At 48.8% G+C, this 25,946-nt stretch overlaps 1 protein-coding gene across 1 annotated transcript; it reads right to left on the bottom strand.

The window, feature by feature from the left end:
• Window positions 1–7,659: 7,659 nt before the first annotated feature.
• On the bottom strand, window positions 7,660–10,057 carry LOC138850088 (interleukin-3-like). Its single transcript, XM_070075911.2, has 5 exons — window positions 9,896–10,057; window positions 9,763–9,798; window positions 8,117–8,209; window positions 7,963–7,998; window positions 7,660–7,848 (listed from the first exon to the last, which is right to left on the bottom strand). The coding sequence occupies exons 1-5, from the start codon at window positions 10,055–10,057 to the stop codon at window positions 7,660–7,662; spliced, it is 516 nt and encodes a 171-aa protein (XP_069932012.2).
• Between the last annotated feature and the right edge of the window lie 15,889 nt (window positions 10,058–25,946).

Genomic DNA, 25,946 nt, shown 5'->3' with positions numbered 1-25,946 from the left:
GGATGTTTTACTGGAAGGTGCATCCTTGTGAGCCCTGACTTCTGTCACCTCCAAAGGTGCCCCTCACTCTAATAAGGGGGAACCTGGATGCCATGTTTCTGATTCAGCTTTGACTGATGGGGTTGAACACCAGGGAAGACCATATCCTAGCTCAGGTAGACAAGGCCTCAGAGAGCAGGAAGCACTGGTGGCTGGGGCTGGGTACTGTGGGCTGAGTCTGCTGTGACAAGTTTCACTATACAGTGGTGCAGTTTTACTGCCTGAGCTCTTGAAGCCAGTCCTTAGTCCTGCAGATTTCCCTGGGGCTCCCTGCCAGCCTCTGGGACCCACCATGAGGCCATCCCTGCCCTCTGAGCCTGGCAGGGGGTTTCAAGGTGGTTGGGCCAGGGTGGGAGCATGACCTGGCCAAGGCCTAGCCCTTCTCCACCCTCTCCATGAGGTCTTTGCTCAACTCCCTCCAGGAAGCTCTTGGGGGGCAGAGGGAAGACAAGGGTACTACAGAGAGATACTACATGGAAGGGAGGTCTGTGTCAGTTCCCTGGAGGCTTAGGGGGCAGGGAGGGGAGCCATAGCTGTGGGCAAGGTAGGGAGGGGGAGCTGGAGTGGCCCCTGGATGGGAACTCACTTTCCTCTTGGAAATGAATCATCATGGCTCAGTCAGCAAGCCTGTCTTCCAATCCACACCAGCCCTGTTGATGTGGGGTTGGAGGGTACCCTCTGATGGGCCTCACACCTGGCCTTTGAGGCTAGAGGTCTGGCGGGGAGACAGGCTGCAGTGGGCCCTCCCATGGTAGGGTCTGAGCTGGGATGGGGGAGTTCAAAGTTGAAGGATTCCAAGGAAACACATTCTGAAGCTTGGGATTCCAGGGATCGGAAGGCTTCCTGGGAGACACTGTCTGCCAGCAAGTGCTGGGCAGGCGGGAGTCATGTGGGCAAGTTAGGTTATGGGAAAGAAGAAAAGGAAAAGATAGGGGCCACAGTATTTGCAGCACAAAGAGGCCTAGAGTGTCAGAGCATGGTGAAGAGGAGGCAGGTTCCAGAGAGATGTGAAAGAGCCTGGTGATGTAGTGGACTCACCTACTCCTTCAGTGTTTATTGAGTACCTGTCGGGTTCTCAGCAGGGAAGAGGGATACAAGGATGATAGACAAAAGTCAGGGTCCTGCCTTCAAGGCCTTTGTAACTCCACTGATGGAGTGATGTTAACCTCTCAGCCTCCTCCCCCAAAGTATGCTTTTGAAAGTCGGAGAGTTCGAATCTCAGTCTGGGTGTCCAGGTGGGAACTGAGGAGCTGAAGGAGCAGGTTTTCAGGGCCCACAGGTCCAAGAATAGTTTGAAACCACTAGAGGTTACACACAAGGTGATGGGGACCGGGATGGTCCAGGTGCCTATGAGTGCTGAGGCCATGGAGAGATGCTCCAGTGGCAGGGCTGAGGTCTCACAGCTGTGTTTAAAGCTGTTGAGGGGCGTGGAGCTGCTGGCTACAGGCTAGTGGCTCAGGACCCTGGCAGGGCAGGGAAGGGGAAAGCAGGAGCACAGGAGAGGTCCAGGCTGGCCGCATGGCCTCTGGCGCCCAAGGCAGCACATGCAGGATGGAGCTCCACGGGCTTGGCAGTGAGGTTTGTGGGCAGCCGTATATTCTTCTCCTGGAAAGATGACATCAAGCCTTGGCCATGACACAGGCAGGCATTCCTAGATTGCACCGCGTGGAAAGAAGTGGCAACAGATAGCATCAGGTGGCCGCAGTGACTCAGGGCCTCCAAGGAGCTGTGGCTAGGCTGGGGTGGGGGCCGTGATGAGTGATGTCACCCTCTTTGGCCCCCTTCCCACAGGGCCAGGAGAAAGCCCTCTGGAAGGAGTTTCCTGTGTGTGTCCTGCCCACAGGCCCTGGAGGAAATGAGGACTTGTACCGCAAGGATCTTCACCACCAGAGGAAGTAAGTTATCACAAGCAGAAGGAAACCACCTCCCCAGTCCTGTGGGACATCTTCATAGGTACCTCAGGTGACAAAATCCTTCCTTATACCTGCTACCCCCTGGTGGGCGTCTCAGGAGTCTAGTACATGGCCCAATCGCACATTCACTGACAACAGAAGCAGGGTTTGAACCTGCCACTCAAATGTGCTCTACTATCTTGAGGGTCAGAAGTACTGGTCATATGGCTGGACCCACAGAGTGGTGTAAGGGGTGTGCTTCTCCCCATCAGAGTACCTGAAGAGGGGTACTCCTGCCAGGAGTTGGAGAGGGACTGGAGTGGCCTGTGACTGACCTGGGGAAGCCTGGGGGCTGAAGGCAGAATTTCCCCAACAGCTCCTGTCATTCAGTTGTCTACACCCCAGGCTTTGGCACTTGCCTGTGCCCAGCCACATCCAGTTCCTGGGTAGCCCAGGAAAATCCTGAGCCCAGCTCCCTCATCTGTATAGTGGACTCATTATCACTGCCTCCTTGAGGAAAATGCTGTCCAAGAAACGCTGTGGGAGACTCCTAACAGGGAGGTGGCAGTGCCTCAGCCCCTCCTACCATTCGTGGGATTTCTGAAGCCCAAACAGGGCAGCAGACCAAGTTGCTCTGGAATTTTCAGGGATAGCTGCCCCTTGCCCAGGCCCAGTCCCAGAGGGCGTCTTTCTGGACAGATGTGGTGAGGTGGAGAGCCCAGTTCCTGTCAATCCAGGCTCCACCAGACCCATAAAGCAACATCTCTGGCCTTCGTGGTTCCAGCTTTAGTCTTGTTCCTCCCATATCTCCTTGTGGCACCATGAAACGGCCAGGCTTCCCTTGGCCACCTTTGGTTCTGCTCCTGTCCCCTGGGTGGTCCTAGCTCTGTGAGTCCTGAATGTTCTGAGGGATCTGAGGGTGGTTAACCCCAACCATGGGTGAACATAGCATCCATTCAGCCAAGCTTCCAGGAGAGTCTGCTGTGGTATGGACCCCATAGATCCCTTGCTCCCACAAGTCTGTGTGGTCCCAAGAGATAGAGACAGGGACAGTGAGGCCCAGACTTTCAGGTACAGTGTCAAGGGCACCAAGCAAGATGAGTACAAGGAATGAGCTGCCACATGGAGGTGGTTGTGAAAGGGGAGTAATGCACATTAACAGAAGGCATGGAGGGGACTTGTTGGGGCTGCGGGTGTGGGGCAGAAGGTGAATGAGGAGTCCCTGGTGCCCAGGGCTCTGACTCAGGGAGCTGGACAGACTCACTGTTTCCCTCAGCATCTCTCTCCCTCTGTCATGGCTCCTCCCTGTAAGGTTGGACACACAGGTCTGTTGCAGCCCCCTCCCTGTACCCATCTGTGCTCCTCTAATCAGTGGAGGGTAGACATGCTCTTCCATTTGGACAAAAAGCTGTCATATTTTTAAAGTTAAAATAGAATTCCTGGCTGATTTTTCTTTAAAGAGAAGTAGGATATATTCAAGTTGGAAACCTGCCAGTGTGGCAAAGAGAGGGGTTCCAAGGGAGGAAGACCCAGAGGGCTGCTGGTAGTGGGGTTTTTAAGCACAGTCTTGGGGAAGAAACTTTCAATCAATACAAGGTGGGGATAAACCCATCAAAAGACCTGATTTATATTTTAATATAAATTTTATTTGACCTTGTCTGGCTTGCTCACGATAAAATAAAGAACCATCAGAAGGATGGGGATACCTAATCCTGGCTGATTTTAATGTAATCAATTTCCCTGCTGAAGAGGCCTGCTGCTGCTTTAGGGTGGGGGTGGGGGACTCAAGGTAGTAGAGAGGTTTGAGGGGTTTAGCCAGACTGGAATGGCCCTGGCACATTTAAGAGGTCAAGGGACTCCAGGAAGACCTAGTGAGTTGTGGCCATCTGGGCCCAGAGGCAAGGGCACCAAGACATTTGGAGGTCATCAGTACAGAGCAGGTTCTCAAAACCTGAGGAGCTATAATGTGCCGGCTGGGGTCATGCCAAGGGAGGCTGACTTTTAATGACAGGCCAAATACAGTGGTATCTCCTTGTCTGCTTCAGGATGCAGAAGCTGTGCCTGCCACATACATTCAGGCATACCGCAGGTGCCTGAGACCTGTCTATGATGACATCTTTGCTGCATGTGCCCATTACTCTCCCTGTGCACTCCCTCCAGGGATTGGCATTGCACTACATTCCCCTGAATCTCTGTCCTTAGTCCTAGCCCTAGCCAGGCTGATTATCAGGCTCTCAGATGGAGCTATTGCCTTTACTGCCTCCTTGGGAGAGCTACTGGGGACTGCATTGAAAAAAAAAAAAAAAAAAGAACATTAAAAGGGGAGGACATTTGGCCTAACAGTAGGATGCTGATCACGACCCCTGCATCTCACATCAGTGTGCCTGGGTTTGATGCCTATCTCCTACTTTGACTGCTGTCTCCTGCATACTGATAAATTACACCCTGGGAGGCAGCAGCAAGTAATTTGGTTGCTGCCTCTCATGAAGAGACCTGGAATGAGTTCCCAGCTCCCAGTATAGGCCTGTCCCATCCCCAGCTATTGCAGGCATTTGGGGAGTAAACCAGTGGATGAGAGAGAGTTTTGTTGCTCAAATTAGTACATTTTTAAAAGATAATTTTAACAAACTAAAAGGATGAGAAGTCAGGAGACTAGAAGCCTTGGCAACTTTATGAGGTCCCGAGGACTCCCCTACCTGCCCTGTTTGTTGGGGGTTGGGATCTAGGCTTGGCCTATGAGCTAGGGAGAGCCACAGACCCTTGCTGGGCTCCCACATCTACTGTCCTATGTAACTGATGGACCAGAATCAAGGTGGCAGAAAGACTTCCAAGATTCTTCCAAGACTTTTATAGATTTCCCAGCCCCCCCCCCCCACTTCCTTTGGCCCTCACTCTGCCCCGCCCCCTGGTACACACACCTTCTTCACTCTTTCCCTCCCACCAAAGATCCCCTATCCTCCTGGACAGCCCTCATCTTCCCCAGCATCTCTTTCCCTCTGTTGTGGCTCCTTCCTGTAGGATTAGACACACAGGTCTGCTGCAACTCCCTCCCATGCCCACCTCTGCTCCCCCAATCAGTAGAGGGTAGACAAGTTCTTCCGTTTGCCCTGCCAACAAAAATCTGTTGAATTTTTAAAGTTAAAATAAAATTTCTGATTGAATTGTAATGTAATCAACTTCCTTGACAGAGGCATCTTGAATGTAGGGTGATAGGGACCTTGGCCTTCTACTGGCCATGCTGGGATTTACAATGGGGCATTACTGCCCCCTGGTGCCATTGGGGCTGTAGACCTGGCACGAAGGCAAGTCGTGGTGGGAGAAAAGAGATAAACCTGACATACCTGCAGGGGACATGTGAGCCACCACTCCCTGCTCTGCAGTGGCCTCCCATGGAGTCACGGAGTTATCAGCCCTTCCCTGTCATTCCATTCTAGCTGCTATAACAAAATAGCATAAGTTGATGACTCAAACTTATTTCTTATAGTGCTGAACGTTGGGAAGTCCAAGATGAAGGCTCTGACAGACTTGTTTGCTGGTGAGTCCTCACTTCCTGGTTTGTGGATAGCTTACTTCTCACATGCCCTCACATGGTGGGAGGGTATGAATGGTCCTTCTGGGGGTCCCTCTTTAAGTATACTACTGCCATCCATGAGGGCTCCACGCTCTTGAATAGCTACCTCCCAGAGACCCCATCTCCAGTTATAACCACACTGGGTATTAGCTGTCAAAACACAAATCTGGGTGGGGATGTGGGGACATTAACATTCAGGCTGTAGCCCATGGAAGTGTCCCCAGCCTGACCAAGGACCAGTCATCCCTTGGTTCTGGGTTTTGGTAAGCCTGAGTAGGCCGGGCAGAAGGTCATCTCTGACCTTGACTTGGCTCCAGGCCTGCAGGCAGGGCTACTCCAGAAGAAGGGCTGTGAGGAGCCCCTAGAACATCTGAAAAGGCCCAGGCCCATCAAGCAAGTCACGCTGCTGCCATTCCCTTCTTGCCCTGGTCCTGTCTCTGACCAACCTCCCTCAGGCCTGCTGATACTCCCTCACCACATACAGCTCTGACCTAGCCACTAGTCCATGCCCATTACAGGCATCAGTCGTAGCACAGGCCCTGGCAAGTCCCCTCTACCCTTGTGCCCAGCTGAGGCCTTGGGTGAGAAGGGGGAGAGAATGAAATGGAGCTGTGGCTTCCTGCAGAATCCTCTCTCATCAGAAGTCTGCTTTCTGTCCTGTGGAGGTCTCTGCCCATTTCAGCTTCCCCAGCTCTGCCTGGCTGCTGCTCCCTCTGTTCAGAGCTCTTTCCCCTCTTAATTGTCACATGACCAGCACTTCCTCAGAGATGCTTCCCAGACCAGCCAGTCTAAAGCAAGCCCTCTGATTTCTGATTCACTGCCTGGAGCATGAGTGGGTGTCTTCACTGGAGGACAGCAGGCAAGGGGCAAACTGGCACCTGCTGGCTCCCTGCTTGCTTCTCAAGTGCAGGAAGCTCTGGCAGCTGGTGAGAGGCTAACAAGAGACCCCAGGGTGTCTTTTTGGCAGCATTTGTGATTGCAATGGTATACATTTTTCTACCTGGGCAGTTTCAAGCTGTAGATAACTTGAAAATTGGATGGCAAATTTATCTAAGTCTATACAGCTGATTCTGTGAGCTACTATGAGCTGGTCCCAGCCCACCAGGGACTCTGGGCCACCAGGTCTTCAGGGGACAGGGTGTGGGAAAATCCACAGATCAAAGGAGAAGGGTGTTGACCCACTCTGCAGGAGATGAAGAGAGGTGACAAGCAGTGGCTCATCATGGGGACATATCAGTGGGGCACAAATGCTACCCCAGCCAGTGTGAAAATAAGTCCAACCAGTTGCAGGAGGAATGATGGGTTGAGGGGTGGAGGGGGCGGGAGCTCTGAGGAAGCCAGACCCAGACATGCCCCATCTGTTTCCAGTGCCCTGTGGCAACCTCCCCCAGTGGTCCTGCAGCAGCATCTCCCGTTTTTGGTCCTGGGAGGAACGAAAGCTGCTGCTGCTGTTTCTGGAAAGACCACTAGAGGGAGGCATTCCACAGGGTGAGAGCACTCCAAGACTGCACCTGTGTTAGAAAAGGGAGCTGCACGATTAACTGGCTGCGGGACTCTGGCAAATTGCTTAGGCGCTCGGAACCTGTTTTCCCATAAAACAGAAATAACATTCTCTTGATTGCAGTGAGGCATAAGTTAGCACAGGTGAAGTACTCAGAACAGAGCCTGGTAGCTGGTTAAGAGTTCTGTGGGAACTGGCCATGGCCAGGCTTGTCACCACCTTTCGGGGCATCAGGACAGTGGGAGGCAGTGTCAGATCACCAAAACGTCAGACCCACGAAGGGTCACTGAGAACTGAGTCAAAGTGAGACACTAGTGACAAAGCTGTTGTTGGGAAGGTCTGGTTTATTTTCACACCTGCACGGAAACTGGTTGAGAACCTGAGGTGTAAATGAACATGGCCCCTAGTTCCACTCTGAGTTTTCTCAGAAGGAGCAGGATATAGCTTAAATAAATACACTTCACGTTGCAGAATATGATAGATAAATAAATAAATACATGCTTAAATAAATAGCCTTAGTAGGATACAAATAAGAACATAATTGCACAAGGCCAATTGGGAGCTGCACATTTCAGAAATTAGATAATGAGCGACTCATCTAAGGCCCCAGGAGAACAGGAAATCCTTCCGACCCAGTAGAAGGTATCCCAGGATCTTCAGTCCTGTCTGCAACTGGAACACTTCTTGGCCTTGTGCTGCGGAAGTTTGCAGTGGGCATGAGCACTCAGGCTGGAGGTTCTGGGGTTTTGTGTGTGCGGTAGCACTGCAGAAAGTATATTCAGGTAGTACTTCAGTTTGTTACTGAAGTCTTCACAGTCACAGTCCTCAAAAAGGATGGGGTTTCCCTGTAAAGGAATCAGGGATTTTGCAGTGAATCAAGGCTGTAAGGGGGTGAGAAGCTTAGGGCTGGGTTGCGGCTGAGGCTGTCGCCTGCAGGGGCATGGGAGGGAACAGCTTACCTTGGCTATGGTTTGGGGCAGGCATTGCTCAAGGCTCTGTGGAAAGGGATCAAAGCAGACAGTCAGAGATTCCCCCTAAAAAGGAGTAGGCCTTGCCACCCTCCTTCCCAGAGGCTGGTCATAGACCCTCCAAACCCTCGACAGCTTTACACACCTTGAGATTTTTCAAAACATTTGATGTGTTACCCTTGAAAGTCTCAAGAGCTTCCTGGAACGCACACAGGTTTGTCTTCAGAAGGGTCTGGTTCTATGGGAGTAGAGAGGGGATCATCAGAGTAAGGGGTGCCTGGTGGGAGGGGCTTCCCACAGCCAGACTGGAGTTATCACAGAACTTCCCAAGCCTCCTATTCCTTTCCTTGCCACAGGCGGATCCTTGAGCTACTCCAAAAAATAGGCCTGGAAGTGGTTGCACACTCCAGGAGGGCCCCCTTCCCCTAAGCCCCTGGCACCACAAGAACAGGCTAAAGGACTTGGATAAATCTTTCATGAGGAAGCTGCCCAAAAAGCAGAGTGTTGGCCGAGGGGGGTATCTGTTACGGAGAAGCTGGTTGTGGGGTTAATGCCTTGGCTGAAGCAAAGGACCCTAGAAAGGGGGTGGACGTTTGGTACAGGGATTAAGATGCTGACTACGATGCCTGCATCCCATATTGGAATGCCTTGGTTCTCATTCTGGCTCTGCTTCTGGTTCCAGCTTCCTGCTAATGTGTACACTGCTAATGTGTACACATAGTGCCACCCCATATGGGAGAACCAGATTGGTTTCTGAGCTCCTGGCTTCAGCCTAGCCCTGTCCTGGCTGCTGTAGGTATTTGGGGAGTGAACCAGTAGATGGAAGTTATCTGATTCTCTGCCTTTCAAATAAATGAAATACAAAATATGAAGATAAACTCCCTTAGAGGAGCCAGTGTTGTGGTGTAGCAGGTAAAGCTGCTGCCTGCAACAGTGACATTGCATATGGGCCCTGGTTCAAGACCCAGCTGGTCCACTTCCCATCCAACTCCTTGCTAATGTGCCCAGGAAAGCTGCAGAAGATGGCCCAAGTTCTTGGGCCACTGTACCTACTTGGAAGTCCTGTAAGAAGCTCCTGACTCCTGGGTTTGACCTGGCCCAACACCGGCCGTTGTGGCCATTTGGGGAGTGAACCAGCAGATGGAAGATCTCTCTTTCTCTCTTTGCGTAACTCTTGAGTTTCAAATAAATAAATAAATACATCTTTTTAAAAAAAAAGTCTCTTAGAAATCAGGAAGGAAATTCCAGAGACCTTAGCATGATGCAGCCTGTGAACTGCAGGTGCCCAAGAGAGAGGAAATAAAAATGGCTGACAAACTCAGGAAAGACTTCAAGTTCTTGTTTGACCCAAGATGTGCATTACAGAGGTGAGACAGAGGACTGCAGCCAACTGAACTGGGCAAAATCCCTGGGATGGCTAAAACCCAGGGCTGGTGAAGGTAGAATGGTAGACTCAGGTTTTTTTAAGGGACAGGAAGGAAGCAGACCAATTCAAAGAGGAAATCTTAATCTGCCTCTCCAGGAGCTACCCTGTCAAGAACTGAACTTAAGAACCTCCACATGGTTCGCCTATGGCCGCCTGTTCATTTTATGATATAAGCAGTCATTTTTGTTACTATAGTCCTGGCTGGAGCTATATATCAAACACCTAAGTGTCAGAATCTTTTGGTTCTCCTGACAACCCCATTGAGATAGGTCTGTTAACCCTGTTTTACAGATGAAGAAACCAAGGTTAGTCAAACTAGGGTGAGATGTACTGGGTGTGCCAGTACTCCAGGGCTGAGCTCTTACCTTCAGGATCCGTTTATCGTCATCATGAACAGAGTCCTGTGGGGGCAGAAGGAGCAACAGTTATGAGGACTGTTGGCCTGAAGCACTCACCAGCACCTCCCTGCCCTAGAACAGCCTTATCCCAGCCACTCACTTTCAAGAACAAGGGTGAAAGCATGCTGAGATCATGTGCAATTTCATCGATGGTCCTATCACAGTACTCCTGGGCTATGGGAGCTTGGAGCCCAAGGCTGAACAGGAGCAGGAGCAGGTGCAGGACAAGGAGGCTGCTTGTGTTGAGGCTGGCAAGATGCATTCTGTCTTGTCCTCGGCCTCCGTGGGATTCTGAATAGTCTCCTCCAGCCTCTCCACCTTATATACACAGTGACAGTTCACCTACACCAAGGCCGAGGGGTGCAGCTACCGGCCTCAGGTGGATCTTTATCTGCCATGGAACCTCCATAGAAAACCACAGACTTATTCATCAGCTCTCAAGATCAGCGAAATGGGATGAAAGATGACTTAAACGGTTTCTCCTCCTCTTGCTGACAAGGACATGAGATGGGCAGAGGCGAGACAAGTGAGGGTCCCCATGGAGAGGTAGGGAGCAGGCTGACTCTGAGCTCACCCAGGCCTCCTGCCCTCCGGGACCTCATCCTGCCAGTCCTGACGTACTGATCCTCACTGCCCACCTTAGCCAGTGCTGCGTGCTGCTGGAGCTGCTGGGTGGCCAAGTGAAAGTCCCCTGGAATGGATGAGGCTTTGTCTGGTGGCCTGTTATGTGCCACTTGCCCACATGCGAGCTCACCTCAGAAATACAACTTAAGACACCCGACACCCCTCCCAGTGCTGAGCTCCTGATGTTCAAGCCCCCAGTGGTTAGCCCTCAGTACTTGCTGTTCTGGTGGGTAACAGGTGGAACTCTAGCACCAGTGCCTGTTTTGTTCTGTTTTATTTTATTTTATTTAAGATTTTATTTATTTGAAAGGCAGTTACACAGATGGAGCAAGATATTCCATCTGCTGGTTCACTTACCAGATGGCAGCAATGGCCAGGGCCAGGCCAAAGCCAGGATCCAGGAGCTTCCTTTGGGTCTCCCACATGGGTGATGGGGGCCCAAGCACTTGGGCCATCTTCTGCTGTCCCAGGAGCACCAGCAGGGAGCTGGATCAGAAGTGCAAAGCCAGGACCTCATATGGGATGCTAGTGTCACAGGCAGCTACTTAACCAGCTATGCCACAGTGCCAGCCCCAGGTGCCCATTTCTTGTTAGGTCTGATGGCTACACAGCCAGGGTGTGTCTGGGGATCTTAGCCCTGGCTGCGGGACTGGCTGCAGCCCCTGGGAAGTCCCTCTGGTAGCCTGAGGACAGAGACCCTTGGGGACACTGTCACTGGGAGCAAGGGGAAGGGAACTGGCCTGGGAAGTAAAAGGGGCAGAACTGGCAAGGCCTGAGGGTGAGGGAAGAGAGGAAGTAGGAGATGACATTCTTGCTTCAGACTGAGTCTCTAGGAAAGTGACTGGAGGGAAAGAGTTGTACTGCAGCCTCTGGACATGATCCTGTCAGAGCGTGGATCAGCAGTACGGGCCTAGGAGGTGGGGAGGGACAGAGTTTGCAGAGGTGAGATGAGAATGGGGACATACCATGGGGATGCCCACAAACAAGAAGTAACAGATACAGAGGAAGCAGGCAAACAGGAAGGTATAGGCCCCGTGTAGCTCCTGAAGCTCCCTACACCTCGGAACATATCAGGTAGGACCTGGCACTGAAGAGTTAAAATTGTATATGTGCAGGTGTAAAAAGTTAAGCTTAAGCTTACAGGTTTAAACCTTCCTGGTGCAGCTGTGAAAATAAGACAGAGTAAAGTAGCACCTTGGCAGTAGGGACTCCATTTTGGAGCACTTGAGACTGCATTCTGGGAAAGCACCCCCCACCGTGAGACTCTGGTCTGAAACTATGATCTCAAATAGTCGGACAATAGCAGTGCACTACATCACCCTTGGCAACACACAAAAACCCCCTAGCATGATTGCTCAAGCTTAAAAGTAGAAAGGTTGCACCTGGGTTACCTGGGCTAATAATAAAGATGTGATTTGTCTGTGTCTTGCATTAATGTCAAGTCCTAATTGCTAATTGTAATATTGTAACTGGTATTGTCAAGATTATGATAAATATTAATTTCACTTAGGTTTTAGGTTATGTTGACCCCAGTAACCATATACTCTCTTTTGATTTTATGTACTCTCTTGATTTTAGCAACTGTGTATAGCAACCGTGCATAGCAACCGTGTATTCCCCCCTTCCCGGTTTTGCGGTTTTTGCCTTTATAAACCCTAACCTTTGGTTATTCGGGGCTGCTCTGTTCATGTATGATCAGACAGCCCCAGCATGCTGGATAATCAATAAATCTTTAACCCTTTGCTGGTTGCATGAGAGAAAAGTCTCTTGGAGTCGTTCCTCGGGCGGTGGGCTTTTTCAGATTCTAACAGCACAGGTCTGGGCCAGGACGTGGGTGTGCTGGAGGCACGGGGAAAGTTCTTTTGAGATGACTGGGCCTGGAGTGAGAGAAGCAGAGAGTCATGGTGGAAAAGCAGAGTGGGGTTGGGGCAAAGTGTGATGCTGTCAGTGTGGGACAACCCAAGGGGAATCTGGGTGCTTCAGGTTCTGCACCAAAGCAGATCCTGTGAAGACAAGGATCAGAATGTGGCTGCAGGGGAGATGGGTGAGAAGACTCTGACCCCAAGTGAGGCTCTGTCCCTGGCTGTACCAGGATCTGGGGAGTAGTAACAAAAAAAATCCAGAGAAGCACTGTTGTAAGTCTTGACATTAGTAGTGTTTGCCTCTTGTTTCAAAAATAATTCTGAAGTTGATTAAAGGAGGGAAGGATCAGGACAGCAGGTAGCAAGTGAGGGGCCAGGGGCTCTTCAGGAGAAGAGCTGGGGACGGAGGCACCGGGTAGATTCTGGTGGGCACAGGGAGGGCTAGCTGCAAAGCTAATTCCTACTGAGTGGCGCTTAAGATGAGCTGGGAACTAAGTTCTTTTCATGAGTGAATGTGTTCAGACCTTCCAGTGGGCTTGTGAGACAGGTATGGTTATCCTCCCCATTCCATAGATGAGGAAACTGAGGCTCAGAGAGGCTGAGTTCACATAGCTAGGAAGTGGCATCACCAGGACATGATGTAAGTTGCCAGATGTGACCCTAGAGACTGAGTGTCCCCTTGACAGCACCGAAAAGTGACAGAGTTAGGGGGTGAACAGCATGATAGGAGGGGACAGTAGGGTGGGGATAAAAGGTGGCCCCCACTGGGGTCTCTGGGAGAGCAGCTGCTGTGTGGTAGGCATGGAATCTGATGTCAATGGGCTAAGGAGTGAGTAAGGGTGAGAAAGAGGGCGGCAGAGTCTGAAGGAATTTTATCCCCAAAGGAAGGAGACACAGAGAAGCTGCAGGAGTTGTAGGGCTCCTTCATGGGCTGGAGTTTGGGATGGAAGGGCCCCCGAGATAGGTGCAAGGCTGGGAGGGGCAGTTGTGGGCAAGAGCAAGGGAGGCAGGAGGTGGGATGGCCTCAGCCTCCCTGGAGAGGCCCACTGAGCACAATTCAACACCTGCTGTGTGAAGGCGGGGAAGGAGAGGAGAGTGGGGGCGGGGGGGTTCCAAAGAGCAAGGAGGTTCGGGGGCAGCCTGGATGCCACTGCCCAGGACAGTGGGGTATCCACTTCTGTGACCTCTTGATGGAACAAGTCCAAAACTGTGCCTCCCTGTAAGTCGCTTCTGAGGCTTCCCTGACTATAGGAGCCTTCTTGGGCTAAAATCACAGGAACCCACTTTCTTCCCTATGGGTCACAGTCCCACCTGTCTCCATAGGAACAGCCCCATCCCCTGTCAGAGATTCCACTCCAGGTCTTCCCAGCCCGGCCCAGGGCAAGCCTTCTCTGCCCCTGGGCCAATGGCTATTAAGAAGTGAGCTGCACATGCCACAGTAGAGCACTGGCCCAGGACAGCTGTCTGGGATCCACAGGGCAGGGGCCCCAGAGGTTTCTGGGTGGATATTCAGGTCCCATCTGACAGATCCTGGTGGATCTGGCTCAGTCCTCACAGAGAGGGGCACAGGGCCTGAGGTCCACACCTGCTCCTTTCTGTCACTCACCCACTTGGACCTAGTGGAATTTTCTGGGTTGCCCACCACCAGCAGGACTCAGGCCTGTCATTATGACAAGCTCCTCTACCACCCTCTATACATCATATGACAGATTTATCTGCCTGTGATCTCAGTTGTGCTTGCACTGGTGGCCCTGACCATACTGCCTCGTTTTGTCATGACCAAAGGCAGCTCAGGGCCATTAGGTGTCTCAAGCCTGCCTGAGTAGAGAGCTTAGGCACAGCTGCCTGAATGGGCCCAGTTGGAGAAGCCTGGCCTCCTGTGCAACTTGGCTCTACGTAGCTTCCCCTGTGCCCACAGCTTTCCATCCCAAGGTGCAGGGACACACAGCCTCCTGGGGCCCAGTCTGCGCAGAGTAGACCTCCCTCCCCACCCAGCTCAGCCTGATGGAGAAGACAGGTGGAGAATAACAGTCTAGAAGGATACAGCTGGTGGGAGGTGGGGAGCCGGAATGGGCAGCCCCGGCCAGGATAGACTGTGAGGGAGGACAGGAGGAAGGGACAGCTAAGACTCAAAGGACAATGTGGAGCTGGCTGCAGAGGCAATGCCTTGGAGCAGATCAGGTTCAGGCTGCAGGTGCTCTGCCTGTGGACCTGCTATCCGCTGATGCAGCACCTGGGTAACCAGAGATGGCCATGTTATTCCTGTTGTTATTTAGTACCAGTATGGACACCTGGTGCCTGTCATTCTCACTGGCCACCTGGAATAAAAAGATTTGGAATATTTATTCCTACTGTGTTTATCATACCAGGGCACTTCAAAATGTTTATGGGAAAATGGAATTAAGAGATAATATGTACTTTCCACACATTTTTTTGAAACATCCTTGTGTTTGTATCAGACAAACTGAGAGCTAGGGAACAGAGAGAAACTCGGAGCCCTTGGCCCCCACATTCCCCATTCTCGGAGAAGTGAGGTGACTGTTGGGGCCTCAGTGCTAACAACCCAGCCTTTCTGGCTCTTGGGAAGTGCCCTTCCCAGGGTGTGAGGCTCCATGTGCATCGCCAGCTTTGTGGATGACATCACTGGCAGATTCATGTCCACCACTGAAGCAGAGAGAAAGGCTGTCTGGGAGTGACAGGACCAGGTCGGGGCTGAGCAGAGGCATGGTCAGACCCAGGTGAGCTACAAGCCATGCTGCCCTTTCACCTGTTCCCACTCTGTCCTGAGGCATCCAGCACTTCAGAGGTGATCAACTTTGCTTATCTTAATTCCCAGTAAATGGTGAGGGGTGTGTGTGTATTTTCCACATTGGAAAAGGGAGACCAATCCATCAGGGGTTCCTCCACCCCACCCCATAGACCCATACCACACTGGGCCTATGAGACAGGATGCGGACCAGGCCGCTTCACATCCCGCGGGGCCAGGGAAGAGCAGGGCCTCCCAGCTCCAGGTCTGTCCCACTTCCACCTCATCCTGAACTCAAGGGGCACCTGAAAAGCTTCTTTGGTAGTCACTGGGCCAGGTTGTTCATGCGATGGGGATAGCCCAGCTTAACCAGGCTGGAGGCACCCATGGGTCCCTCCTCTTCCCTGCTGGAAAACAAGGTCCAGGAATGGTGGGTGAGCCTGGTGGTGAGGGCTCAGCCCTGTGGCCACTGCCTCCCTGCCAGCCCTTGCTACTGTGTCACTGCTCACTGCTTTGGGCTTGGGCACTTCTGCATCAGGTGCACCTGGGTGGTTGCACCTGAGTATTAACATTTACCTGGCATCATCACTGCTAGTACTGGACCAGCCTTGCCAAGTGTAAGGTGGGTGTAGGTATTTCCCCAGGTGTCAGCCTCCTTCTCTGTGGGACCTTTCCAGCAATGCAGGTCAGGAACAGCATTCCCACTCCCACCTCCAATTTGATCCTCTAACCCACTCACCCCCTCACCACCCCGCCACCACCAGAACCTTCCTAGTCAGAGACTCTCTGGCTCTGATGAGGCAATCCTGGTCCTCCTGGCTTCCCCAAAGGGCTGACCAGCTTCTCTGGCCCCTGGTCCATGGGAGCACCTGAAAACCCTGCGCATTCCCATACCCACAGCGCACATAAGCTGTCCCTGAGCTAGGATGCCCCTGGCCCCAAACTGCCATGCCCCTTCTACCTTCTCCACACCTGACCCAATCTTCTGACTTTCTCAAAGGAGAGAGCTGTTGTACACTCCAGACAGAGATTTCAGTAACTTCTCTACGAAGCTGAGTGTTTTCCTGGACGTCCTGGATTATTTCCTGAAGTCCATACTGAGCAACTCTCCCAGGCCTTTGTCCAGGCCCTTTGACTCCCAGGGTAACATCTGAGGTGCTAAAGAGAGAGGCGAGGAAGACTGGCCCCTGCCCACACCATTTTTGCTGGTGCCTGTTTGGGGAGGGGAAGAGATGGGGATCACAGTGGAGAAGGGACTGAGGTCCAAGCTGTGCAGGGTTTTCCCTTGTAATGCAATTCATGAGAATCTGCCCAAGAAGTGGAGAAGGAAGGGACACTGCTGGAGGCAGTTATTGGAAGACCCAAACTTGTTTCCTTTGTGTGCCCCACCATGTTTCAGGTGTCCTGCTGCCATGCGTGGGTACCTCAGGCCTCCTAAACCAGCCATGTGATATTCCCTTCACTCAGACCCAGTGTTTCCCACATGATTGCCTCCCAACTCAGGCACCCTGACCAGCCTTTCCTGTGGGAGACTTGTTGGGTGTAAAATCCTATTCCTGTAGCAGCAGGAGTCACCTGATACAGAGAAGGGAGGGTTTGGACAAATGCTCGCCACTGCGTTTCTGATGCACAAATGCTTTCTCCTCTGGAGCATTGCTGTTGGGAGCTTAAGCCCTTCCGCTTCTGGATCATCACCCCCTCTTAGGGAAGCCCTTTCCTAGGCTGCTCCTTCATTAGTACTCAGCTCCTGAGATCTCAGGGGCCTGCACCTTCGCAAAGCCTGTTCGCACTCAGGCCGATGCCCACTTGTGCTCCTAGCGTTCCAGTCTCTAGTAGGCACTAGTCACAGCAGCAGGAAACTGTGACAAGCAGGCTAGAGCAGAATTGCCAGGGCCCTGAACGGCAGTCAGAGGAAGAGGAAGAAGCAGGGCCAGGATCATGGGGCTATGTCTGAGGCTTGATTGTATGCAACTGGGCATTAAGGAGAGAGTGACTCAATGGCCTGGTGGACCCAGAGCTCAGTGATGTAGACCTTGGCAAGTGGGATGGGTCTCCCTGGTCTCACTGTGAGAGCCCTGCATGCTATTGCCTCTGTACCTGCTAGGGGAAAGGACCAGGCTCTTGACAACACCTGGACCCTTAGAAACTCTGCTCCTAATGCAGCACTAGGGCTGCAGGGCTGTGGGATTTACTTGAGTTCCAGGACAGGCACACAGAAGTCCCTCTGAGAGCTCACTGGAGAGTACTGCCTGGTCGCTCCCACCCCTTACTCCCCCTCACATAATCATGTAGGTATTGTTCTCCAAAGGGCTTTGAGCTTTGGAAGTGAAATTGTAGGAAGCCACACCTTGGATCATGAGCCAAGCATAAGTGTGTCAACCAGGAGGGAAGACGTCTTTCTGTAATTCATTTGCTCACTCCTGTGCTAAGAGACTGTCTTCCAGGGGCTTGCTGTTGTCCTTTAGCTTACTTGGCTCTATTTTCTGTCTCAGATTAGGGATATCAATGCCCTACTCACTGTGAATGTTGCCCCTGCAGGAACCCAGAGGTAAATACTGAGGAGATTATATATATATGTATATATATATATGCACAATTTAACAAAGAATGATAATCACCCAATTAACCAATGCTATGGTTAAAAAAAAAAAAACAGCGTTAGAGTGAAGTGGGTTAAGCTGCCACTTACAATACCAGAATCCCATATCAGAACGCAAATTCAAGTCTTAGCTATTACTCTTCTAATCCAGCTCCCCACTAATGCGTCTGGGAAGGCAGCAGATAATAGCCCACGTACTTCAGTTCCTGTCACCCACAGGGAAGACCCACATGGAGTTCCTGGCTCCTAGCTTCAACCTGACCCAGCTATTTGGGGAGTGAACCAGTGGGTGGTGTATTTCTCTCTGTGTGTGTCTCCCTTGTTTCTTTCTCTCTCCCTCCCTCCCTCCCTCCTTCCCTTTCTCTCTCTCTGTGCCTGTCAAATAAATATTAAAAAAAAAAAAGAATGTTATCTAAGTAAGGTCCAGGGTTCTTCCCATATTTGTCCTCTAATCATGACTGCCTCATGCTTAGGGGTCACCTACTGAGCCTCTTTTATGATTGGTTTTCTTTGTAGCTTTATCACCTGTGTGTGCATTCCCAAACATTAGAGTGGAGCTTTGCTTGCTTTTAAACTTCAGCTAATACTTTGATTTGTTTCTATTTTGTGTTGCTTACAAATCTGCTATTAATATTATGTATGAGGACTCTTCAGAAAGTTCCTGGGAAATACATATTTTGAAAAAGTATGCATGCATTTCAAAATGGTGTTACACCAAATGAGCTTATCTTTTCATTTCAGTTTTCCACAGACTTCTGGAAGTGCCTTAATATATGAGTGTGTTCACGTGTTTATTAGAATAATAGGACTTGTGTTGTGGTGTAGTAGGTAAAGCCGCTGCCTGAAACATTGGCATCCCATATAGGCACTGGTTCAAGGTGCTGCTCCACTTCTGATCCAGAGCCCTGCTAATGGCCTGAGAAAAGCAGTAGAAGATGATCCAAGTACTTGTGTCCCTGCTGCCCACACAGGAGACCTGGGGGAAGCTCCTGGCTTCAGTCTGGCTCAGCCCTGGCCATTGTGGCTGTCTGGAGAGTGAACCAGTGATGGAAGATCTCTCTCTCTCTCTCTCTCTCTAGCTCTGACTTTCAAATAAATAAATATTTTTTTTAAAAAAGGACATAATAATGGTCCCACAAGATGTCAAAACCTGTGAATATGTGGTTTTACTTGCAAAAAGGACATTTGCAGGTGAGATCAACTTAAGGATTTATGGGAAGAAGACCCTGGATTGCCCAGGTGTGCTCAGTGAAATCAGGAGTCCTTAGAAGAGGAACTAGGAGAGTCAGGTGCAGAGGAGGAGGTACAGAACAAAAGTGGGTATTAGAGAGGAAGGGGAGAATGAAAAGAGGGTCAGTGAGAGAAAGAGAGAGATTTTAAAATGGCTACACTGGAGGCCTCTGGAAGCTGGGAAAGTCGGAAAAGTGGATTCTTTAACAGATGCAGTTCCACCAGCACTTTGGTCTTAGGCCTTCTCACCTCTACAACCATAAGATAAGTGTGTGTTATTTTAAGTCACTAAATTTGTGACACTTGTGTACATACAGACACACTAACACACAAGAGTGGAATTGCTGGGTAATGGGAATATATTCAGTTTTACTGGATGATGTTAAACAATTTCACAAAATCGTGTAATTTATACTCCCATCAGCAATACTGAGAATTCTATTGTTCCATAACCTTATCAACATAAGAGATTGCCTGAAATTGTCAACTTTTTTTTTTTTTTTTGACAGGCAGAGTGGACAGTGAGAGAGAGAGACAGAGAAAAAGGTCTTCCTTTTGCTGTTGGTTCACCCTCCAATGGCCGCCGTGGCCAGCGCGCTGCGGCTGGCGCACCGCACTGATCTGATGGCAGGAGCCAGGTACTTATCCTGGTCTCCCATGGGGTGCAGGGCCCAAGGACTTGGGCCACCCTCCACTGTACTCCCTGGCCACAGCAGAGAGCTGGCCTAGAAGAGGGGCAACCGGGAGAGAATCCGGCGCCCCGACTGGGACTAGAACCCGGTGTGCCGGCGCCGCAAGGCGGAGGATTAGCCTAGTGAGCCATGGCGCCGGCTTAACTGTTTTTTATTTACAGCATTCTTCATGGCATAAATGATATCTCATTTTGGTTTAAGTTCGCCTTGTTCTGATTACCTGTAAGGCTGAGAATTTTTTCTTATGCTTACTGAACCTGTGAATTTCCTTCATTTTGAAGTGCCTGTGCAGGCTTTTGACCAGGCTTCTGTGGGATTGTCTGCCATTGGTACTTGAAGGAGTTGAGTACTTTGTGTATGCTAATGCTCTGCGGTTTACATGGGCTTTCTGATGTTACTCATGTTTTCACTCAGTGGTGTCTTCTGAGAAACCAAAGTTCTTGATTTCAATGTAGTCAAACACTTCTGGGCATCCTTTTTGAATCTTGTTGAGGAATCCCTCCCCTACCTTGAGACCATGAGACTTCCTTGTGCACTCTCAACAAGCTTTATAATTTTGTCCTTTACATCAATGCCGTTAGTTGGTTTGGAATTGTAGGAGGTTGGACTCTGATTTGATGATTTCCGTATCAGTACTCACTTGTTCCAGCACCACTTTTTGAAAAGACTGCCCTCCTGCTGATTTACATCGCTGCTTCTGTCATATTTCAAGAGCTCATGGATGTGTGGGTGGGGTCTCTTTGGGAGCTCTGTGTTCTGTTCCATTGCTCTTCTTATCTCTCCTTCAATTAATATCACCTTGTCTTCATAATACATCTTGGTGTCTAGGAGAGCATGTTCTCCCACCTTGTCTTTTTCTTTATTTTTAAAAAATGTTTATTTATTTGAAAGCCAGAGTTACACAGAGAGAGAAGGAGAGACAGAGAGAGAGAAGTCTTCCATCTACTGGTTTAGTCCCTAGATGGCTGCAACAGCTCGAACTGGGCCATTCTGACACCAGGAGCCAGGTGCTTCTCCCTGGTTTCCCACATGGGTATGGGGGCCCAAGGATTTGAGCTAACTTCTACTGCTTTCCCAGGCCATACCAGAGAGCTGGATTGAATGTGGAACAGCCAGAACTCAAACTGGTGCCCATTTAGGATGCCGGCACTACAGGCAGCTGCTTAACCTGCTATGCCCCAGTGCTGGCATCTGCACTGGTTTTATACCTCAGCATAAGTAAACTGGTATCTTTAAAATGTTGAGACTTCTAGTCTTTGCCATGGAATATTCACTTCTTTAATATCCCTCAATAAAGCTTAAAATTTTCTCAGTAGACAACTTACATATCTTTTGTTAGATTTATTGCCAGTAACTTTGTGTTTTGAAATAGTATTAAAATGGTAAGAAATGTGGTTGATTTTTATAGAATGGCTTTGTGTCTATGAAACTTTGTGAACTTATCAATGTTAGAAACCTTACCTACAGTCTTTTGGATTTTCCATGTATATAAATCTATCATGTGTGAATAGTGACAGTTTTTCTTCTAGTTTTTTTTTTTTTTTTTTTTTTTTTTTTTTTTTTTTTGACAGGCAGAGTGGACAGTGAGAGAGAGAGAGAGAGAGACAGAGAGAAAGGTCTTCCTTTGCCGTTGGTTCACCCTCCAATGGCCGCCGCGTCCGGCATCACGCTGATCCAATGGCAGGAGCCAGGTACTTATCCTGGCCTCTCATGGGGTGCAGGGCCCAAGGACTTGGGCCACCCTCCACTGCACTCCCTGGCCACAGCAGAGAGCTGGCCTAGAAGAGGGGCAACCGGGACAGAATCCGGAGCCCCGACTGGGACTAGAACCCAGTGTGCCGGCACCGCAAGGCAGAGGATTAGCCTAGTGAGCCACGGCGCCAGCCTCTAGTTTTCTTATTTTAATATCTTTTACTATTATTTTTTCTTTCCTTACCACACTAACTAGGACATCCTGTGCAGTGTTGAACAGAAGTGGTGCTATCTGGCATCTTTGTCTTGCCGTAGACTCACAAGGAAAGATTTCATTGTTTTACCATTAAACACACTATTTCCTCTGAGTATTTTGCAGATGTGCCTTATCAGATCAAGAAAGTTCCCTTTCATTCCTAGCTTTGCTAACAGCATTTTATCAAGAATGGATGTTGATTTTCTCAATTTTTCTGTATATACTGAGATGATCATTTGTGTTTTTTAATCTCTTAATGTAGTAAATCACATTCTTTTATTTTCTAATGTTAAAATAATCTGCATTCCAGATAAATCTAATATGGAAACCATATGTTACTACCATATTTATGTATTGCTACTTTGTGTATCCTAATTTTTTTTAAGAAATTTTGCTTTTAGGTTTAGGAGACCATATGTCCAGGCGTAGGACAATCTCAATTTACATCTGTTGTCCTGGCATCATCATTAATAGCATTTCCTTTCTCTCTCAGAAGTGCCTGGTTGAGATAATAAATCATGTGGCCACTCCAATGAGAATGACCTGGCATGCTGCCTTCTCATCTTTGTCCAGTTTGGGAATCACTATAATGTTTCTCTTCCTATATTTTCCAGAAGAGTTTGTATAATACTAAAAGTGCATATTTCTGGAGAATTTGGTAAGATTCACTGTGAGGCTATTGACGCAGCAGAATTTTCTTACTTAGTTCATTATTTTATAAGTTGTAGACTTACTAATGTTTTCTATTTCCCCTTGAGTCAATTGTTGAAGTTAGTTTTAGATTAATTTGTCATTTTTTTCTAAATTTTGTGATTATATGGTTTTCCGAAATATGTACTAATCTTTTTTTTAAAAGAAAGATTTTATTTATTTATTTGAGAGGTAGAGTTACAGACAGAGGGGAAGACAGAGAACTGGTTCACTCCCCAAATAACCACAACAGCAGTAGCTGAGCTGATCCGAAGCCAGGAGCCAGGAGCTTCTTCCAGATCTCCCACGTGGGTGCAGGGGTGCAGCACTTGGGCCATCTTCTACTGTTTTCTCAGGCCATAAGTAGATAGTGGACTGGAAGAGGAGCAGCTGGGACTCAAACTGGCACCCAAGTGGAATGCCAGCTCCACAGGCAGAGGCTTAGCCTACTGAGCCACAGTGACGGCTCCTGTGGTTACCTTTTTAGTGTCTGCAGCACCAGGGGTATTGGTCCTGATATTGGTTATCAGTTCTTCTGTCTACTTCATTATTCATTTCACTAGGGATTTTTACATTGTTTTAGTGTTTTTAAAAACCAACTTAATGCTTTAGTTGTCATCTCTATTATATGATCATTTTCTCTCTCACTACTGCTTGTTCTTTATTGTTTCCTTTCATGTATTTTCTTTGGGTTAAGTTTGCCATTATTTGTCAAATTTTGGGATACAAATGCTTAACTTCTTCTTTTACACCCTGTTTTCTGATATAGATACTCAATGCTCCAAACCAAAGTTTTTTTTCAGATAAGGGACAGATAGTGTGGGCTTGTCCTGCGAGGCCCACACTGTCAGGATGGTGTGTGATGGCATTCTTCAACAAGAAGCACCAGAGACAGTTTCTGTGAACATGTCCGTTTGTTAACAATCAAGCACAGACTTTTAAAGGGCAGGCAGAGGGTGCATACCTAGTTCAGGGCAACACTAATTCTATAGGATAAAGCCGATAATGGCGCCTCTATGCTTCTCCAATCAGCTTGAAGGTCACATAGCCCACGTAGCCTTCCAGGTGGTCTTTATGGGTTTGGGCCACACCCGGGACAAGGCCCTTCAACAGGAAGTAGGGGTGGGGGAAATGTGCCTGGGGCTCCTCCTGCTTACCAGCAGTCAGGTCATAGAGCCCTTCCCTGGAGGCATGGTGTGCCATGCCTCTTAACCTCCTGCATGGGTTAGGCAGGCGGTCTCCCAGCCAGGCACAGGATCACCCACATCTCCCAGCGATCTCTCGAAAGACACAAGCAAAACCTTCTCCATCATTATGAGGGGATCAGGCCTTTTCCATTGTTGGGTGGTTGGGTTCTTCCATTGAACCAGAAGCAACTATGTTGGGCCTATGAGAGGTCTCCACGGCCTCACTGTTGACGGCTCTCCAGAGGGTGAGACTTGTAAGAAAGTTAAGGTGAGGGGCCAGCGCTGTGGTTCACTTGGTTAATCCTCCGCCTGTGGCACTGGCATCCCATATGGCCGCCGGGTTCTAGTCCTGGTTGCATTTCTTCCAGTCCAGCTCTGCTGTGGCCTGGGAGGGCAGTGGAGGATGGCCCAGGTGCTTGGACCCCTGGACCCGCATGGGAGACCAAGAAGAAGCACCTGGCTTCTGGTTGCAGATCAGCACAGTGCCGGCCTTAGGGGCCATTTGGGGAGTGAACCAACGGAAAGAAGGCCTTTCTCTCTGTCTCTCTCTCTCACTGTCTATAACTCTACCTGTCAAATAAGTAAAAAAAAAAAAAAAAAAAAAAAAAAAAGGAAGAAAGTTAAGGTGAAGAGAGCAAGGTTACGGTCTTCATGGGGAGAATCGCATGAATGGCGGCCCCTAGAACTTGGGGGCAGTGGGCGGGGTGGCTGGCCATGTGGACCGCCATCTTGTGGTAGAGTCTGTTGCCCATCTTCTGATAAGGGTGGAAGTTCCGGTGGGGGGGATCGCCATCTTGGGATAGAAGTCCCAATGTCTGTAAGAAATAAAAGAGTTTTTTAAAGTTTCAAATTACGAACAACTTAGAACACTTAGAAGATAGCCCTCTGTGAAAATCTTTCTCATCTCTCTCTGAATTTGGCAGCAGCACGTTGCCACAGGCACTGGCAGAGCCATAGGAGCCGAGGCTGGACACGCTGGAGCGAGCACTGCGCGCTCCTACCCAACTGTGGCCTGGGGCTGAGGTGCAGGTCTGAGCAGCTGGAGCTTGGGCTACACACCACGGCCCTCTCCGTGCAGCTCAGTTCATCCACCCCAACCTCGGGGCCAACGCCACTGCCACCATGAGCAAGGCCTCCCTTCCCCCATGGAGTTTGCACAGTAGGACTAGCCAGGATTCAAGTGCATAGTATGTGCCTAGTGGCTCCCATTCTGGACAGTAGAGCTCTAGTTAATGTCACTCTTTGAAATTTGAGACTGACATTATTGTCCAACAAATGGTTGATGTTTATAAATATTCCATGTACATTTGAAAGGAATTTGTATTCTTTAGTCAATGGATAGAAGATTTAATACATGTCTGTTTGATCAAGTTTTCTCACTGTATTGCTCAAATCTTTGTATCTTTATGGGATTCTTGGTATGTTTATTCTATCAATCATGAGTAGTTTTTGAAACTCTTCCACCATGATTGTGAATTTGTCTATTTCTCCACATAGTTCTGTCGGTTTTGCTTTATATATTTTGAGGTTATGTATAAATATCTTAAATGACTATTAATTATCTGTGAATTGAACAATTCAGTACTATAAAGTGACTTTCTTTGTTTCTAGAAAGGCTATTTCCTTTAAAGTCTACTTTGTCTTATATTACTCCACTAGCTGTCTAGTGGCTATTGCTTGCATGGGATATTTTTTTGTCAACTACTTTGTTTTAGGTGTTCTCTTGTAAAAATATGTAATTGAGTCTTTTTCTTAATCCAAATTTTATCTTTTACCTAGAATATTGTTGTATTTTTAAAATTTAATGTAATTACTCTTACATTTTGGATAAATTTGTCACCTTATGTAGGGGTTTCCTTTTGTCTTGATTGTTCTATTCTTTCACTCTTTTGGATTAAGTATTATTTTATTATTTTTTTCTATTTCTACTAGTTTGGAAGTTAAACATTTGGTTCCTATTCTTTCAGTGGTCATAACATTCTTGATTTATCAAAGTCTAGAGTTAATTGTTATTTTCCCTTGGGAAATGCAAGGAATTTGAAACTCTGTAATCCCATTTGCCTTTTTTCTGGCTTTTATCTTCTCATTTTTGTGTATTTCCTTCTATATTTTAACTTCATAAGAAATTATTATTGTTATTTTCATTTTTAAAATTTATTTAATTAAGTGAGAAGCAGAGAAACACAGAGAGTGCTCACCCTCTGGTTCATTCCACAAATACCTTCAAATCCCATCAGTTGGGAACCAAAGCCAGAACCTGGAACTCAGTCTAGGTCTCCCATGTGGGAGACCGGGTGGTTGAGGTACCTGCCCTGCCTCCTGAATCTGTTATTCCATATGTTTGAATGGTTCTACCTTACCCAATTCTGCATTTGTTTTCTTTGTTCTTCCTTCATCTAAAATTTCTATCTGGAATGACTTTCCTAATGTTTTGAGTTTAGTTTTAGAATTTCCTTTAGTGAGAACTAAGTGGTTGTAATGTTTCTCATTTTTTATTTCAAAAAATACAATTTTTCTCTGGATATAAATTTCTAGATTGATAGCTGTCAGTCTAGTTCTTACCCCTTTGAACA

This window comes from Oryctolagus cuniculus, chromosome 6 (genome assembly GCF_051225735.1).
Source record: "Oryctolagus cuniculus isolate XC-2025 breed Fujian yellow rabbit chromosome 6, ASM5122573v1, whole genome shotgun sequence".
NCBI classification, from domain to species: Eukaryota; Metazoa; Chordata; class Mammalia; order Lagomorpha; family Leporidae; genus Oryctolagus; species Oryctolagus cuniculus.
The sequence above is the reverse complement of the archived record's forward strand: the minus strand, read 5'-3'. Positions and strand labels throughout refer to the sequence as shown.